The following is a 16,542-nucleotide window of genomic DNA, read 5'->3' on the forward strand; positions in this document are numbered from 1 at the left end:
AGGGAATACGGATAGGGCTTGGGCTTATCGGCAGGGAATCAGAAAGGAGGAAAGGGGTCTTTAAACAAACCACCCATGACACCGCACACTAAAAAAAAACCCCAAAATATGAAAACACCACAACCAGGGACTGGGCTGCCACCTCAGGCCCACAGCAGCTGACCAACAGAGAGGAGAGAGTTAAAAACATGCCACAATAAGATCATAGAAAAAGGTTATATTTATATTTAAGCAGTATCTTTTATATGCCACATATTTCTCTCTGTGACCTCAGAGGAGATGCGAGGCATAGAGGAGGAGCCGAGCCACCTGTCGCTGGTGGTGTGTATCGACAAACTGACCAAAGTCTACAAGACCGGCAGCAAACTGGCCCTCAACAAACTGAGCCTCAACCTCCATGAAAACCAGGTGGTCTCCTTCCTGGGACACAATGGCGCTGGCAAGACCACAACCATGTGAGGGGGACATGTGTGTTTATGTGTGTGTATGAATGTATATGATGACCATAGTCTACACTGAAGATCAGTTGAAATGCTGATGTATAATTTATAGTTATATGTAATTATTACATAATATATGGAGTTTTTTTAATCTCCTGCCTCCTGCTGGCTTGACGATACCTATTAATGCAGAAAACCTAAATACGCAGCACTAGATCTAATCCATTTAGGTGTGCAACCAACAAATCTTGCTTGAATTGACTGTCTGTTTCATCAGTGCTACTTCCACTGACTTCCTTCATACGATTGTCACAGGTCCATCCTGACGGGCTTGTTTCCGCCCACCTCTGGCTCTGCCACAATATACGGTCATGACATCCGCACGGAGATGGAGCGTATTCGCCAGAACCTGGGCATGTGTCCGCAGCACAACGTCCTGTTTGACAAGCTGAGTGTGGAGGAGCACCTGTGGTTCTACTCCAGACTCAAAGGCATGGCTGAGGAAGACATACGCAAGGAGATGGACAAGTCAGTACAAGTCTGCTGCATTTTAGTTAAACCTTTGGACGCTGAGCGAATTGGTTTGATTTCTTTTCAAAAACATGGGAAGAGGCCAATAAGCAACAAAAAAAAAAAGAAATGCCCCCCAAACAAAATATCAAGAAATTAGTAAAAAATTAACTTAAAATTCAATAAAAATAAGTTTGACAATGAATAAATAAAACCAGGAAATAACCCAGAAAAAGGTGCCTAAAATTGTAATCATTTTTAACTTCATTTTAAATATGTTACAATAATCATTAGTAATATAGTTTTTCCTTAGCTTTTTCCTTTTTTCCATTACAATTTTTCCTAGCTTTTTAAAAATGATTTTCTAAATCCACAAATGTATGCAATTGTGGGACATTTGCCAAGTTTCTCATCGGCTTTTCTCGCATGTTTTTGAAAGAAATCGCACCAATTTGCTCAGGGTTCATAAGTTCAAATACCTGTGAAAGGTGTCTGAAAGGAACACAAGAAAAGTGATGTCAGTCCAGGTTTCAAAGGGTAATTCGTTTAGTTTGTGGGGATTCATTCTTTGCCTTTAGCTATCAGACAAATTGTGTCTAGGGTGCTGGTGGGAAGAGCTAATATGCATTATGTTGCTGTACATCAGTTATGGACCATACAGCGTAAAATGTATGTAAATCAAATGATGAGAGCATTACATTTACTCAGTATTCACATGTAGATGTCCTCAGGCCTGGACTCTTATCAAGCCTGAGAAATATAAGGCAGATTGGACAATGTACATTTAAGTCACAACAACTTCAAAACATTCCCCAAAATTTAAAAATTTAAAAACTTTTTATTGATTTATCACTGTACTGATCAAATTTGAAGTTTTTGTGATTAATTCACTCTGTGAAGTTAATTCAAATACAGAGCCTGGAAATAGCAAAAAAAAAACCCCACTAAAACTACACAGCAAATTCCCCTGATGGGTTTCGAGTACACTTACAAAAGGGATTTTTGTTTGTTTGATGATACATTCATATAACTTGCAAATTTCAGACATCTACACAAAATTTAAAGGTGGGGGATTTCACTTTAAAAACTGTAAGGTATCGAGCCACTTTGCCACTCCTGAGTACGAGAACTATATCAGATATCTATTTTCAGCATGTTTTATTAGTATTTGAACACTGCAAGCCTCCTAAAAACTAGCTTTAAGTATAAAAATAAAATTCAGAACAATAGTCCTTACAGTTGGTTCTTGGACCCTGATTACAAATAAAGAAAGTTAACTCTAATAGCTAAGTATTTAAAGACATCAGCAAAATGCAAGCCCACACAAATATACACAAGTATAATAACAAAATGATTTCATATCTTCCAACTATTTAAAAAGAGGATTTGATCCATTACTGACTTTCATTCGCCCTTTTCTTACCAACTGGCTCTTATAAAGCAGTGTGACACTAAGTTATTGTTAGCCTGCAATCTTACTACACACATTTATGATCTTATGCACTTAGTATTTTTATTAGTTTTAGACAATTAAAAAATACCAAACAACAAAAGCTAGGCCTGAAATTGTCTCTATAAACAAACAATAGAGACAGCCAGAGTGTCTGTGTTTGAGTTCTGTTCTTCGCGATTCATTCAATGTGTTCTCAAAAAGAAGCACGGGCCTTCAAATGGAGCAGGACTCTTTTTCTATTTCCCAGCAAAAACACATGATAATCGTTAATGAACTCAGCACTTCCTCTATAAGAGGTGATAAATAAAAAGTTTAAAAGTGATGAGCACTTTGCACATCACATTAGCACAACAGCTAAGCATGGCATCAACACTCTGCTGCTCTCAGTTTCACTTCTCAGACACTATAACTGCTTACATTTGTTAACTGTTTCCAGCTGCTTCCCCTTTTGCCATTTTTCAATTGCTCTTAAGCTGCTGTCAGTTCCTGCAGCGATGTTTTTTACTGACACTATACTGACATCGACCTGTGTCTAAAATAAAGTTAAAAAAAATAGATAGAAGATACCTTATAACTATAGTGATAGAGACTGTTATTGACAGTTGAATGACCTCCACCTCTTTGCTGTGTGTGTGTGTGTGTGTGTGTGTGTGTGTGTGGGTGGGTGGGTTTTTTTTTTTTCAGGATGATTGTCGACCTGGAGTTGTCCAACAAGCGTCACAGCTTGGTTCAGACTCTGTCCGGCGGGATGAAGAGAAAGCTGTCTGTGGCCATCGCCTTTGTTGGCGGCTCCAGAGCTGTCATCCTGGATGAACCTACAGCTGGGGTTGACCCCTACGCTCGCAGGGCCATCTGGGACCTAATCCTCAAGTACAAACAGGGTGAGTGGAGACTCAGAGCCTAATGCAGGGATGTCCTCTGGTTTTAACAACTACTTTCAAAAAGTTCTTATTGCAGTCCAGGGTTGTTTGGATGAAAAGAAGTTGTGGTAGTCAAATGTTAAATTTCTTTTACTGTAATTAGCTGTACATTCTTCAACATAACATTTTTTAATGCCCTCAAAAGCAAGGTGAAAAAATATTTTTTTGCAGGCAATGACCTAAGTTTATCTCCTATGTATGAGATATTATCAACTAGGAGATAATTGCCTACAAAAAAACAAAACAAATTTATGCCTTTGTACAGGTGGCTATCATGGCCAGAGGCATTCATTTTTGTTGTCCATTCTTCCATCTGTCTATACATAAGTCCCATTCTCAAACACAATATCTCAAGAATTTTTCCAAATTTGGCAAAAATGTCCACTATGACTCAGCAATGAACTGAGGTTGAAGGTCAAGGTCCCTGTGACCTAGTCTGTCTCATTCTTGTAAACATAGAATTACACAAACACCTTGAGGGATTTTCTTCAAATTTTGCTCAAATGTTCATTTGGACTTAACGGTAAAGATTAGATTTTGGTGGTCAAAGTCAAGGTACGTGACCTCCTCTGTCTCACTCTATTTAACACAATTTTACACAAACACCTTGAGGGATTTTCTACAAATTTGGCTCAAATGTTCATTTGGACTTAACGGTAAAAAGATTAGATTTCAGTCATAGGTCAAAGGTGAATGTCATAGTGACTTTGACTCCTTCTCATTCTTGCAGATGTGATATCGCAAGTAGGCTTTAAGGGAGTTGCATCGAAGTTGGTACAAACAACCACTTGGACTCAAACAAAGTGATAAGACTTTGATGGTTTAAGATCAAAGATCAAGGTTTTTTGCTCCAGAACATCACAAAATTTTACAATATTAAGTACGTTTACATGGACACGAATAACATGTTCATCATTGGGTTTTTGGAATATTATCTTTATGAGTTTTAGCATGTAAACAGCAACAACCATTTGTGAGAAACCTGAATATGTTAGCTGAAGAACTCCGAAAGAAGCTGGGGTGTATATGTGGAATATGAATAACCCGATTTCTCAGTGCTATTGTAGGGTAAAATTATGAAGTGATGACATTTTATATCTATAAGGTGAAAGGTCAGCATCATATCTCAGAAACAGAAAGGGAAACATTTGGTCAGATATTGAATTGATGACACTAATATGGGGTGTCCATATTAAAACTGCTGATTGTAGAGAGATCTTCTGTGCTGAAACATCCAAGTTTTCACAGAAATGGATAGTGTTAGTGCAACTTGACAGATGCACGGAGGGATATAACCACAAGGCAGTAATTCTAGTTTTTCCCTTGCCTCTCAGGACTTCGGTAGTCTTCACTTCAGGCATCTGCTTTATTAAGCCATACCCCTCAGTCATACAGTATCTTTTGCACATCAAAGATTTCCTTGGCTTCCTTTGCATCACTGCGCAGGATGAGGCTGCCTGGGGTCAGACTCACATACTCAACTAAAAACTTGTTTTTAAGAATATAAAAGGTGTCATGGATAACTCTGGTAATTGTTGTCACATTGTCAAATGTGAGTTTTGATTCCTTGACTGCTGTGAAAAGTAAAAAATTCTGGAAATGCAATGATCGCTTTTATATTATTTTTGAAGTTATTGTCACAGATCCTGCCCTTTTTTTGATTTTTTGTTTCAATTGTGGTGCAAACGAGCTGCTGTATGTACTGTATATGTATGTAAGTGTGTGTTCCTCTGCTGCAGGCCGCACCATTCTGCTGTCCACCCACCACATGGATGAGGCCGACCTCCTGGGAGATCGCATCGCCATCATCTCACATGGGAAACTCAAGTGCTGCGGCTCGCCACTCTTCCTGAAGAGCACCTACGGAGACGGATACAAGCTGACACTGGTGAAAAAGCAGAGTGAGGGCAGAGGTGTGTGCGCCTTTTGCTCTTCTTTTCAGTTTGCCCACCTGTTAAGATGACTGTCAGACTCAGGGTCTCCATGGATCCTTAAAAAGTCTTAAAAAGCATTGAATTCATGAATCTAAAACCAAGGCCTTAATTAGTATTAAAATGACTTAAACGAATCTTTCCAAAGTATTAAAAATGCTCAGACATTCCTGATGCTGTATTGTAAAATCTCAAAATATTTGGTAATATCAATTTTTTTGTTTAATAATCTAATAAATTCCTTTTCTCAAACCCATCATACAAATCTCACATTCAGAGTGAAGAACACAAAATTGCCAAGAAAGTTGGACAGAAGTGCCAGATATTTCCCTCTTTAGTTGGTACACCTGAAAGATACTTTCATGATAATATAAAATATTCATTGTCTTTCATGTGTTTCACTTAAAAAAGGTCTTTTTTAATTTGATGCTAATAAGTTTTACACAGACTTTTTCATTAGTACAAAGACTTTCCATGTTTTATGTCACTCTAAACATTTGGACAAAATAAAATTGTCATTCTTCACTTTTGATTATCAGAAATTTTGTCTTAAAATGCATTCCCAGAGGCATTTAAAAAAGTCTTAAAAAGTCTTAAATCTAACTTGCCTTAAGCTGTAGGAACCCTGGTTGGACTGGAGGTCATTGACAGGTTTACAGTAAGCTTGATAGTAGAAAATGTTAAGGACAGGGTGCTTTAATCTTTGATTTTCCAAGTGCTTAGCTCAACATGAATTGAGATTTATATTACGACTATGAGAAGACTGTGTGTATTTCGTGTTGTAATTGTTTTTGACAATAAAATGTCACAGTATTACTCTGCTAAAAAAGCATAAATCAATACTCTTCTCTATTTCCCTTTCACCACCCTGTCCTCCCCTGCTGCTTCGTCCATCATGTTGTGTTTCCTCTAATCCTCCAGGTCAGGGCAGCCAGCTGCAGCCTCCGTCCTCTCTGTCTCCATCCTCCTCTCTGTCACCCTGCTCAGAAGCTCGCGTCACCCAGTTTATTCGCCAGTTTGTGGCGTCCTGCCTGCTGGTGTCCGACTCCAACACTGAGCTGTCCTATGTCCTGCCCTCCGAGGCCGTCAAGAAGGGCTGCTTCGAGAGGCTGTTCCAGGTACACAAGATTAACAAGAGGGTCTCTGTGAGGACACAGGTGTACCTAAAATAAGAATTGTATATGTAACATTTAATCATGGCGGTAAATTACACACCATATTGCCCAGCGTGTAGTGTTATTTGAATCTTGGCAATGTTTTTAACCCTTTGACACCTGAGCAAATTGGCTTGATTTCTTTTAAAATCATGAGGCAACAGGCAGTGGGCATTGAAATGCCCCCAAAATGAGCAAGAAATTAATAAAAAAGCACAAGAATATTGCCTGAAAAAAGAGTTTTTAAAAAAAGGAAAGAAAGTTGTTGTTTGTTTGTTTTTTAAAGGCAAATATAATCCTATTATAATTTTAAAGAAATATAATTTTCCTAGCTTTTTTATTTTTTCCCTAGACATATTTCCCTATAATTTTCTAAATCTACTAATTTCTTGCAGTTTGTGGAACATGTCTTACCACGTTGCTTATTGCCTTTTTTTCCCCATTTATTTGAAAGAAATCACACCAATTTGCTCAGGTTTCAAAAGTTTAAATACTTGAGAGAAGCGTTCAAAGAGGAAAAGTGGTGTCGCTCCAGGTTTTAAAGAGTTAATACACTGGACTAGGGGTGACCCAGTATAGTCAACTATCTGAGGATATGATCTAAGGAGCCTAATTTGAGTGCTAATCTTACAGTCAAATTGTTTTAGTTGCAGAAAAATGAGGTCATGAAAGAAAGGATCATGTCACTGGGGCTATATTGGTGTGCTCTGATTTTATGTAAAATAACTTGGTTTCTCCCAATAAATCATGATATATTATTATCTATTTTGGTATAAGTATTAGAATTTGAGCACTCATAAGAATGTGGCACTCAAAGAACAGTAGATATTTTTCAAACGTATGAATGATCTTTGTCAAATTCAGTGGGGGGAGGCATGCTAAAACAGCAATTGCGGCTTGCTTCTCTTGAAGAAAGTCAAAAGCAGAATTGAACTTTGTGACATGTTCTGTCTGTCAGTCTATCGTTCAATTCCACTCCCTTACAGTACTGTTGAAAGCACCGATGTCGCACACACAACAGAAAAAAACTGTGCAGGAGGACATACAGACCAATAACGAAGTGGGAGGGAAAGAAAAACTGGATTTTGTTCTGTAAATCCTCTAATTTGCAAAAAAAGCATTGTGTTTGTCAACTGTAATGTGGGTTCCATTTTTAAGGTGGTGTGTGTTACAAAAAAAACCTTCAAAATTCTCAAAACTCTAAAAGCTTCCTTTATTATTAACATTTACTTGTATTTTTACTTTCAAAACTTAAGAACATTAAAATGATAAAACGACTTTTGAAACTTAAATACAGTAAATAGCAGATACTTAAAACTTTTACCCAAGTAATATTCTAACAAGTGACTTTAATACTTTGAACCCTGAGCAAATTGGTGTGATTTTATTTCAAAAACGTGAAAAAGGAAATGAGGAAGTTGTTAATAAATGTTTCACAAATAAGGTGATTTAGATTTTCTTTCTAAATCTTTTAAAGCTAGTCATTTCCAGTTTTTTAAAACAAAATTTCAGGTAATTTTATTGTACTTTTAACAAACTTCTTGCTAGTTTTTGGGTAATTTCTTCTTTCATTGCTCATGACCTTCTTCCCATGTTTTTGAAAGACATCAAGCCAATGTGCTCAGGTTTCAATGGGTTAGTTTCTACCAAAGTCATTTTATGTTAAGATATCTGTATTCTTACTCAAATATGACTTTGAGGTACTTCATCCACTGCTGGACTAATCAGACTGAACTGTAAATTCGTACACCCCTGCTCTGTACAGTGATGTGACATAGTCTTGTGTTGTGTGTTCCTCCAGGCTTTAGAGCAGAGTTTGGACAGTCTGTCCCTCACCAGCTTTGGGGTGATGGACACTACCTTAGAGGAGGTTTTCCTCAAAGTATCTGAAGAGGATCAGTCTCTGGAGAACAGTGACGCTGGTAGGACCGTGTTTTCCGCCTTCTAAGTCCAGATAGCTCAACACCTCCACAAAGTTTTTAGCTTCCATAAATAAGTCATGACTTTCTCAACAAAATTCTGCCAAATAAGCACTGTCTGAATGAAAGCTCTGACTTCAGATATCTGAGTTCATCCTTTGGCTCTAGGCTCAGTTGATAATCTCCTCCTTCTGTCTCCGTCCCCTGGCAGACATGAAGGGGTCCCCGGGAGGCAGCTCAGTGGGGAAATCCTCAGTGGGTTCAGGAGGCCTGTGGGGGCCACAGGCTGAGACGGGCCCTTCTGTGGAGAGCGAGAAGCCCGAGGTGGAGCTGAGTAATCTGGTGATGTGCTCTAGGCTGAGCCAGAGCCAGTCCTCGCTGAAATCCTCCTCGTCCATCGGCTCAGTGAGGGGGGATGAAGGGGGGCTCTATGCAGACTTCTACGGAGATTACTGTCCGCTCTTTGACAACGGCCAAGAGTCCGACTCTGCCAGCCTGCGGGGTAAGACAACCAGATGGCAGAAGTGCTTAGTCAGACACTGAATTTCCATCCTAATTACTGAGCTAACACCAGAGCAGCAAAGGAGCCAGGAGCCAGGAGCCAAGGGCGCCAGGATCTGATCGATACAGTGCAGCGTAATACTTGTACATACTTAGGAGTATACTTAGAAATTTGTTGGATAGCCAATTGTCCTACAAAAAATGCACATTAAAAAAAAAAATCAAATTGCATTCTTATAGCAGAGCTTGTCTTTCCTTGAATACCAGAAAAAAACATACAGTTCAGGATATCTGCACTGTATGTTGACACAGCTGCCACACACACATAAAGTAGAGTGGAGGACTCAGATCACATGACTTGACTCAGGTTGGACTTACCTTGCAAATTTGAGGACTTTACTAACACTGATGAAGACTGGGCTTCACTTTGACTTGGTATTCTTGAATTGAGACAGATGACTTGAAAAAACTTGACTTTTTAAAAATTCAGTACTTGCATTAATGTTTTCGTGAACGTGATATCTTTAGAACATCCTAAGAGAATTATTTCAAATTTGGCACCAACGTCCACTTTGACTCCAAAATAAACTGGTTACATTTTGGTGAACATAGCTAAAAGATCACGATCACTGTGACCTTGTTTGTCTCATTCTGGTTAACACAGTATGTTCAGAAAATCCATGAGGGAATTTTTGGAGATGTGACACAAACGTGCATTCGGACTTAACAATGTGCTAATTAGAATTTGGTGGTCAAAGGTCAAACATCAAGGTCAGTGTGACCTGGTCTTTCTCATTCTTGTGAACGTGATATATCAAGACCACCTTGAGGGGATTTCTTCCAATTTGGTGCAAATGTTCAAGTGGACTTAAGGATGAAGTGTTTGAATTTTGGTGGTCGAAAGTTAACTGTGACATCATAATGTCCGTTAAAGTACGTTTATGTGTCACTTTAGCAAACTTTTTGGCTTATTGGCTGGTGGAACTTTAGCTGAAAAGGTTATGTTTGACCACATGGATCTTCACAATCAGGGACGTGGGACCTTGGACTTGTTTGAGAATAATTCTTGAGACTTGCTCATGACTTGTACGTGTGTGACTTACTACCACATCAAGCCATCTCTGACATACAGAAGGCAATAATTTGTCTGTATCTGTTATTACCGCTTTCTGTGACTCAGTTGTTTTTTTGCAATGTTATGTGTTTGTCCTCAGATCTCTGTTGTAAAAAACATCTTGTTGAGACTTCCTGAATAAATAAATAAAGTTTAACTACGGTGAGGAACAAAATAAAGCATGCAGTGCTCTGCAAAATGTGTTTTGTCAAGCCTACAGAATCATCCAGACAGAGATGCGTTACTCTGTAACTGTGTTTTTCATTTCATTCATTCTTCCATTTTGTTAAATTCATCTGATGTCTCCTTTACCTCCAGGGGATGCAGAGAACCCGTCGTCCCCGGAGCCAGAGGTCCTGGAGGGGCAGGGCAGCTTCAAGTTGGAGGGTTGGTGGTTAAAGCTCAGTCAGTTTCACGGCCTCATTGTCAAGAGGTTCCACTGTGCCAAGAGGAACACCAAGGGCCTCTTCTCCCAGATCCTCCTGCCTGCCTTCTTCGTCTGTGTGGCCATGACCGTGGCCTTATCTGTGCCTGAGATCGGTGAGATTTTACTTCCATGGTATATATTCCATATATCATTTGGGTTCGACAGTTGTAATGTTCTTAAAAGTGCATCAGGAATAACACAGTAAGGATGTTTCTGTTTTTGATGGAAATCAGCTTGTTTGAAAATGCTCTAGAAAGGACTCTTTGTAGCTTGAAAGAAGAAGTTGTAAGTCACTCGCTTACACTAGAATTATGACAAACAAGATTTTAGAACAGAATTTTAATTTTAAAAAGGGCAGGCAGATTTATCTGTTTATTATAGTAAGACTGTAAGGACTCATTTAAGCACTAAAATGACTCAGTATAAGCTGAATTTGAAGTAACTACTAACAAAAGTGGAGTTAAAAGTAGAAAATTATCTCTGAAATTTAGTGACAAAGGAGTGTAAAGTTATAGAAAATGAAATACCTCACTATTGTACTTAAGAACAGGCAAGGCAAGGCAAGGCAGCTTTATTTGTATAGCAGATTTCATACAGCAGGGCAATTCAAAGTGCCACAAAATATAAAAAACATAATAAGGCTTACAGATTCACAATTAAAGAGATAAGATATAAAAGGTAAAATGATTAAAAAATTTAAAATAAAATCACCGTTAAAAAAAAGAATGTGTAGACAAGGGGTGCAAAGATAAAAAAAAAAAATTAAAGATATATAAATATCAGTTTAAATATACGTTTTCAATCGATACTTGGTGTAATAGATAGTATAACATAGCTTGAGTAAATGCACTATTACTTTCCACGCCTTGGGATTGTTGAAGACATTAGGGAGTTAAATAAAAATTTTAAAAAAACAAAACTATTCTGCACAAGAGAAGCAGAAAAGGCTCTGTAGAGCTGAGAGGAACTGCAGAGTGGATGGTCATTTTCAGTGGGTTTGTACCTTTGACTGCTACCTTTCACGTGACCCATTAATAGTAATCTGATTCATTGTTAATTTAGAAATATCGACAAGTTCAGCTTTGATAAATCTAAGCATTTAAGCAATAATCAGCAACAATTAAAAAAAAACATGAGAGAACATCATAAAAATGTAAATGTTTTAGCTAATGTGAAGCTCTTACCTAATGTTGACATCAGTATATATGTCGGACAGTTAGTGTTCTTAGCAATAAAAAATGAGGTGATTGTCAGTAAATGTTGGAGCCCTTAACAGAAGGAGGAACATTCTGTTTGCCTTGTCTTACAGGAGATTTGCCACCCCTGATATTATCACCATCTCAGTATCATAACTATACCCAACCGAGAGGCAACTTCATCCCCTACGCCAACGAAGACAGACCCCAGTACAGGTAACATGACATTTATTGTGTTCATGGTAATGGTATCATACATACATGTCCTTGGACTGTGGGAGGAAGCCAGAGACCCCGGAGAGAACCCACGCAGCCACGGGGTGAACCTTTATAATTATATTTTTTAATTGTTTTTTTTTTTTTTTCAATTTCCGCACTTAATTCATTTTTGCTTTCCTTGTTTATACTTCTTTCTTTTTTTGTTTTTTTTACTTATTTTCAGGTGATTCTCTTGGAACAGTTTTACAAATTTCTTTCAAATATTTGGGCAATGTTTTGTAAGTTGCTCATATATTACCCAGCAGTGGTTTAGTCAAAAGGTCAAAATGGACAAAAACATTTTGGAATAGATCTCTGTGTTGCTGGCCTCCCTTCTCAGGAGTAAGCTGTCACCAGATGCCAGCCCACGGAAGATCATCGACACCCTCCGCCTGCCCTCGGGCGTGGGTGCTACCTGCGTCCTTAAAACCCCCTTCAACAGCACCCTGGACCAACTGGCCCAGACTCTAAACCCCAGTGCCAACAACTCCAAAACCTTGGCTGCCCGCTACTTTGACTCCATGTGTCTGGACTCCTTCACTCAGGGGGTCCCTCTGTCCAACTTTGTACCCCCACCTCCTTCACCAGCACCATCAGACGACCCAGATCCTCGCTTTGAGGACGGACTGTGGAACTTCACAGTGGCCCCTCCAACCACAGTCCGCGGTGAGTCCATCTCATAAGACTGCTGATGACTACTGTCATATGTGCAGCCCACTTACATGTGTGCAGTTTCAAATATATCAGCCTAAACTGTTCTGGAAATGTCTCAACATACAAACTCAGTTCCGAAAAGGTTGGGACGCTATGCCATAAAATGTGAACAGAATACAGTAATAAATCCTATATTCTATTGCATACAGAAGAAAGACAACAATGTTTTTGGGTTGTCTGGCCATCTATTCTTTTGAACACAAAATCTCCAGAATGCCTTGAGAGAATTTCTTCAAAATTTAGCACAAACATCCACTTAAACTCAAGGATGGCCTGATTAGATATAGATGGCCAAAGATCAAAGTTAAAAATCATTGTGACCTTTTCTGGCTCATTCTTGTGTGCAAGTATCTCCAGAACTAGTTTTTGGTACCTTTGTGTTGGCTTCATTTTCATTCCCTGAGGTTGCAGCTTGACTTGGACACTTCAAGATATTGTTAATATAATAATATAATAATAATACTATAATAAAGTCAAAATATGAAAAGATCTGCAGTTAAAGACACCTCTTTATGTGCACTCAGAGCCTGTGACGTCTCCTCCCACCCTCCCCCTGTCCATCCATGAGCCGGTGCGTTGTACCTGCTCCATGCAGGGGACAGGCTTCTCTTGCCCCAGCGGGGTGGGGGGACGTCCCCCTCTCATGAAGGTGGTGACAGGTGACATCCTGGTGGACATCACAGGCCGGAACGTCTCTGAATATCTGCTCTTCACATCAGACAGACTGCGCCTGCACAGGTAGGACGGCTGTGGGAGCATTTCAGGGCTTTTTTTTCTTTTATTGGTGTCAACACAATAATTGAGGTTTGGATTAATTTTCAATACTGAAATGATACTTTTGTTGTAACCTTACCTTGAAAAATGTTTTTACAGTATTTTGCAACTGCTTTGGCTCAGTTTTCATTACAGATTTCTAGTGTACAAATCTAATAACACAAGAATGTAATCTTATTACGATCTGCCTCGTTACGACAGGAGTCGTTACGAGTACTATTAAACTGCATTGGTCATCCCTCAAGAATACACAAAAAGCAAAAAGAAAAAAACATGTATATCTATATGAAACACATAAATTAAGAAATTAATAAATAAACCTCAAAATAAACTGCATTGGTCATCCCTCAAGAATACACAAAAAGCAAAAAGAAAAAAACATGCAACTCATAAGCATATTTTCCAAAATGTTGCATTATTCTTTTACCTCTGCACTCAAACAAAATTAACTTAATTATTTAGCGCTGCAGTAGACATGCAAAACTATCATTCTTGAGCAACAGATTGAAGTGTTATTCTTTTGACATCTGTTGTTTTCTATTTTGTACCCTACTTTGTTCTCAATAGATATGGTGGTTTAACAGTGGGGAACATCCAGAAATCAATCCCAGCATCCTTTGGGAGAAAGATACCTCCAATGGTTCGCAAGATAGCAGTTCGCAGATCAGCTCAGGTAAGACAGGCACTCTGACCTGGACAACAAGGACACAGATGGAGAATAAACCACCACTGACAAAGTGACTGCTTGTGTCCAGGTCCTGTACAACAACAAAGGTTACCACAGCATGCCAACATATCTGAACGTCCTCAACAACGCCATCCTGCGTGCCAACCTGCCTGCATCCAAGGGCAACCCTGCTGCCTACGGTAAATACATCAGATTACAATATTACTTATATACACGGATGTATCTCCCCACTCAAAACTTAAGCATGACCTGAAAATGAGCATGAAAGGTCCCCTAGAAATAACGTTGTGTAATTTTGGCCACTCTAGCTTGTGGTAGTTATCATCTACATGAATGAGGTTGTCGTGTGTTTGTTTTTCAGGCTTCACACTGACAAACCACCCAATGAATCGAACCAGTGCCAGCCTCTCTCTGGACTACCTGTAAGTTGCTCAGCAGTGCTGATACTTAGTGGGGCTTATTTTGTAGTTTTGGCCATCATCACTATTAGAACAAGTAAAAAAATATGCTTATAGCTGAGATCTGGGAAGACGTCTGCCAAGTATTTCTGGTGATTAGACCGTTTCATCGTCGTCATTGGACTTCACTTCTTCATAATTAATTCTGCTGGTCTCCAACAACAGCAACATTTTCCAAGAAAAGTTGAGCAATTTTCCTTTTAAAAATCCAGGATCAAAAAGTCACTTTGGAGAAATTCATCAGTTAATTATGATGGATGTTTATTATTGGATTTCTCTCCTCTTCTCTCCCAACATCTCCTTCTTTCTCCTCTCCTCATTTCCTCTCGTCTGCTTTTCTCTCCTCTTCTCCCCTTCCCTCTCTTCTTCCTTTTCCTCCCCATCTTTATTTCTCTCTCTTTTCCTCTCCTCCTGTCTCCTCTCTCCTTTTACTCCTCTCTTATCCTTCTCTCCTCTCCTCTCCTCTCTCTCCTCTCTCCTCTCTCCTCCTGTCTCCTGTCTCCTCCTGTCTCTCCAGGCTCCAGGGGACAGATGTGGTGATTGCCATCTTCATTATCGTAGCCATGTCCTTTGTGCCGGCCAGCTTCGTGGTCTTCCTGGTTGCAGAGAAATCCACCAAAGCCAAACACCTGCAGTTTGTGAGCGGCTGCGATCCGGTCATCTACTGGCTGGCTAACTACATCTGGGACATGGTGAGGAGGACATACTGTGTGTGTGTGTGTGTGTGTGTGTGTGTGTGTGTGTGTGTGTGTGTGTGTGTGTGTGTGTGTGTGTGTGTGTGTGTGTGAGAGAGAGTGAGTGTGTGTGTGTGTGTGTGAGAGAGAGAGTGAGTGAGTGAGTGATGCTGTCAGGTAGAGGGCTGTGGATGTGTGTGTCCAGGTCTGAACATGTACTCTCTCCTCTCATCATCTGCCCTCAGCTCAACTACCTGGTACCTGCCACATGCTGTGTTATTATTCTGTTTGTGTTCGACCTGCCGGCCTACACGTCCCCAACTAACTTCCCCGCTGTCCTCTCCCTCTTTCTTCTCTACGGGTGAGACATATGACTGCACACACACACACGCACGCACACACACACACAGGCATGACTGATGCATAACAACCTGACTGATTGAATTTGAATGTAAGGTATGGCCATTCTCTGGGTGTAGTGGTCTCACAGCTTCTATTAACGGTTCAGTTTTCCAACTTTACAAAAAGCTGAGTAGAACATAGTTGACATTTTTTGTGATCAAATGGCAGAACCAAAAGTTAGTTGTTTGTTCTTATTCCCCTTATTGATTAGAGCAGTGGTTCCCAACTAGGTGTTTGCGGTCCAAAAGTGGATCTTAAGTCCAAGTGCAAATGGACCACAAGTGACTCACAAACATGCCTAGTTTCTAAAAAAAAAAAAAAAAAAACACAAAATAAAAAAAACACTGTATTTTGAAATACAGTACATTTTCAGTAAAGCTTTTATTTTGAGGTGCAGTTTCTGTTTATTCTTGCAATATTTGACAAAAAAAAGAAAAACAACTAAAAAGTTAGCAAATGTGGTTAAAAAAAAAAAAAAAAATACTTTTTTAAAAATGTATTCCCAGTGTGCCTGTTTAAGGGTTAAAACAGCAGTTTGTGTCTGCAAAGAAAAAGTGTTGCTGTTACTCTCAATTATCAACAGATGTCACTGTCAACTGCTTTCACCAAACTGCTGTCTTTATAATTTTTGTAACACTCCCACAAATTGCCCTCTGGGACAAATGATAAAATTAAGTTGAATTGAACACTTCATATATTTTTCCCACAAAAGAGAACTAGCAAATTATGAATGCAAACACACGAAATGGAGCAGTGAAATAATGTTTTGGTGCAGGTTCCTAAAAAATTGGATCTATAACATTTTAAAAGCTACATGCACCATTGCAACATGGGGGGGATGACGCAATGAGAACCTAGGAAAAAAATGTCCCACAAATTTCAAGAAATGAGTAGATATTGATGATTATTCAAAATAAGCTAGCTAGCTGTCCGTCAAATTATATTTACAACTATCATGTTTATGCATTGAAAATTATTTAGAAAATATTATTCCTTAGCTTTTATTCCA

At 39.1% G+C, this 16,542-nt stretch overlaps 1 protein-coding gene across 3 annotated transcripts in view; it reads left to right on the forward strand.

Moving 5' to 3' along the window:
* The window catches only part of abca2 (ATP-binding cassette, sub-family A (ABC1), member 2), an 86,521-nt gene that overhangs the window by 55,559 nt on the left and 14,420 nt on the right, over window positions 1–16,542 (forward strand). For all 3 annotated transcript variants that reach the window (XM_042488847.1, XM_042488849.1, XM_042488848.1), the window contains 16 exons: window positions 275–455; window positions 756–968; window positions 3,088–3,284; window positions 5,063–5,236; window positions 6,176–6,372; window positions 8,210–8,330; window positions 8,539–8,829; window positions 10,261–10,482; window positions 11,679–11,781; window positions 12,164–12,489; window positions 13,062–13,275; window positions 13,879–13,984; window positions 14,067–14,178; window positions 14,361–14,421; window positions 14,975–15,149; window positions 15,377–15,492. In XM_042488847.1, coding sequence (XP_042344781.1) covers window positions 275–455; window positions 756–968; window positions 3,088–3,284; window positions 5,063–5,236; window positions 6,176–6,372; window positions 8,210–8,330; window positions 8,539–8,829; window positions 10,261–10,482; window positions 11,679–11,781; window positions 12,164–12,489; window positions 13,062–13,275; window positions 13,879–13,984; window positions 14,067–14,178; window positions 14,361–14,421; window positions 14,975–15,149; window positions 15,377–15,492 — 2,809 coding nt within the window. The remainder of the gene's footprint in view (window positions 1–274; window positions 456–755; window positions 969–3,087; window positions 3,285–5,062; window positions 5,237–6,175; window positions 6,373–8,209; window positions 8,331–8,538; window positions 8,830–10,260; window positions 10,483–11,678; window positions 11,782–12,163; window positions 12,490–13,061; window positions 13,276–13,878; window positions 13,985–14,066; window positions 14,179–14,360; window positions 14,422–14,974; window positions 15,150–15,376; window positions 15,493–16,542) is intronic.

Source organism: Plectropomus leopardus, chromosome 6 (assembly GCF_008729295.1).
Source record: "Plectropomus leopardus isolate mb chromosome 6, YSFRI_Pleo_2.0, whole genome shotgun sequence".
NCBI classification, from domain to species: Eukaryota; Metazoa; Chordata; class Actinopteri; order Perciformes; family Serranidae; genus Plectropomus; species Plectropomus leopardus.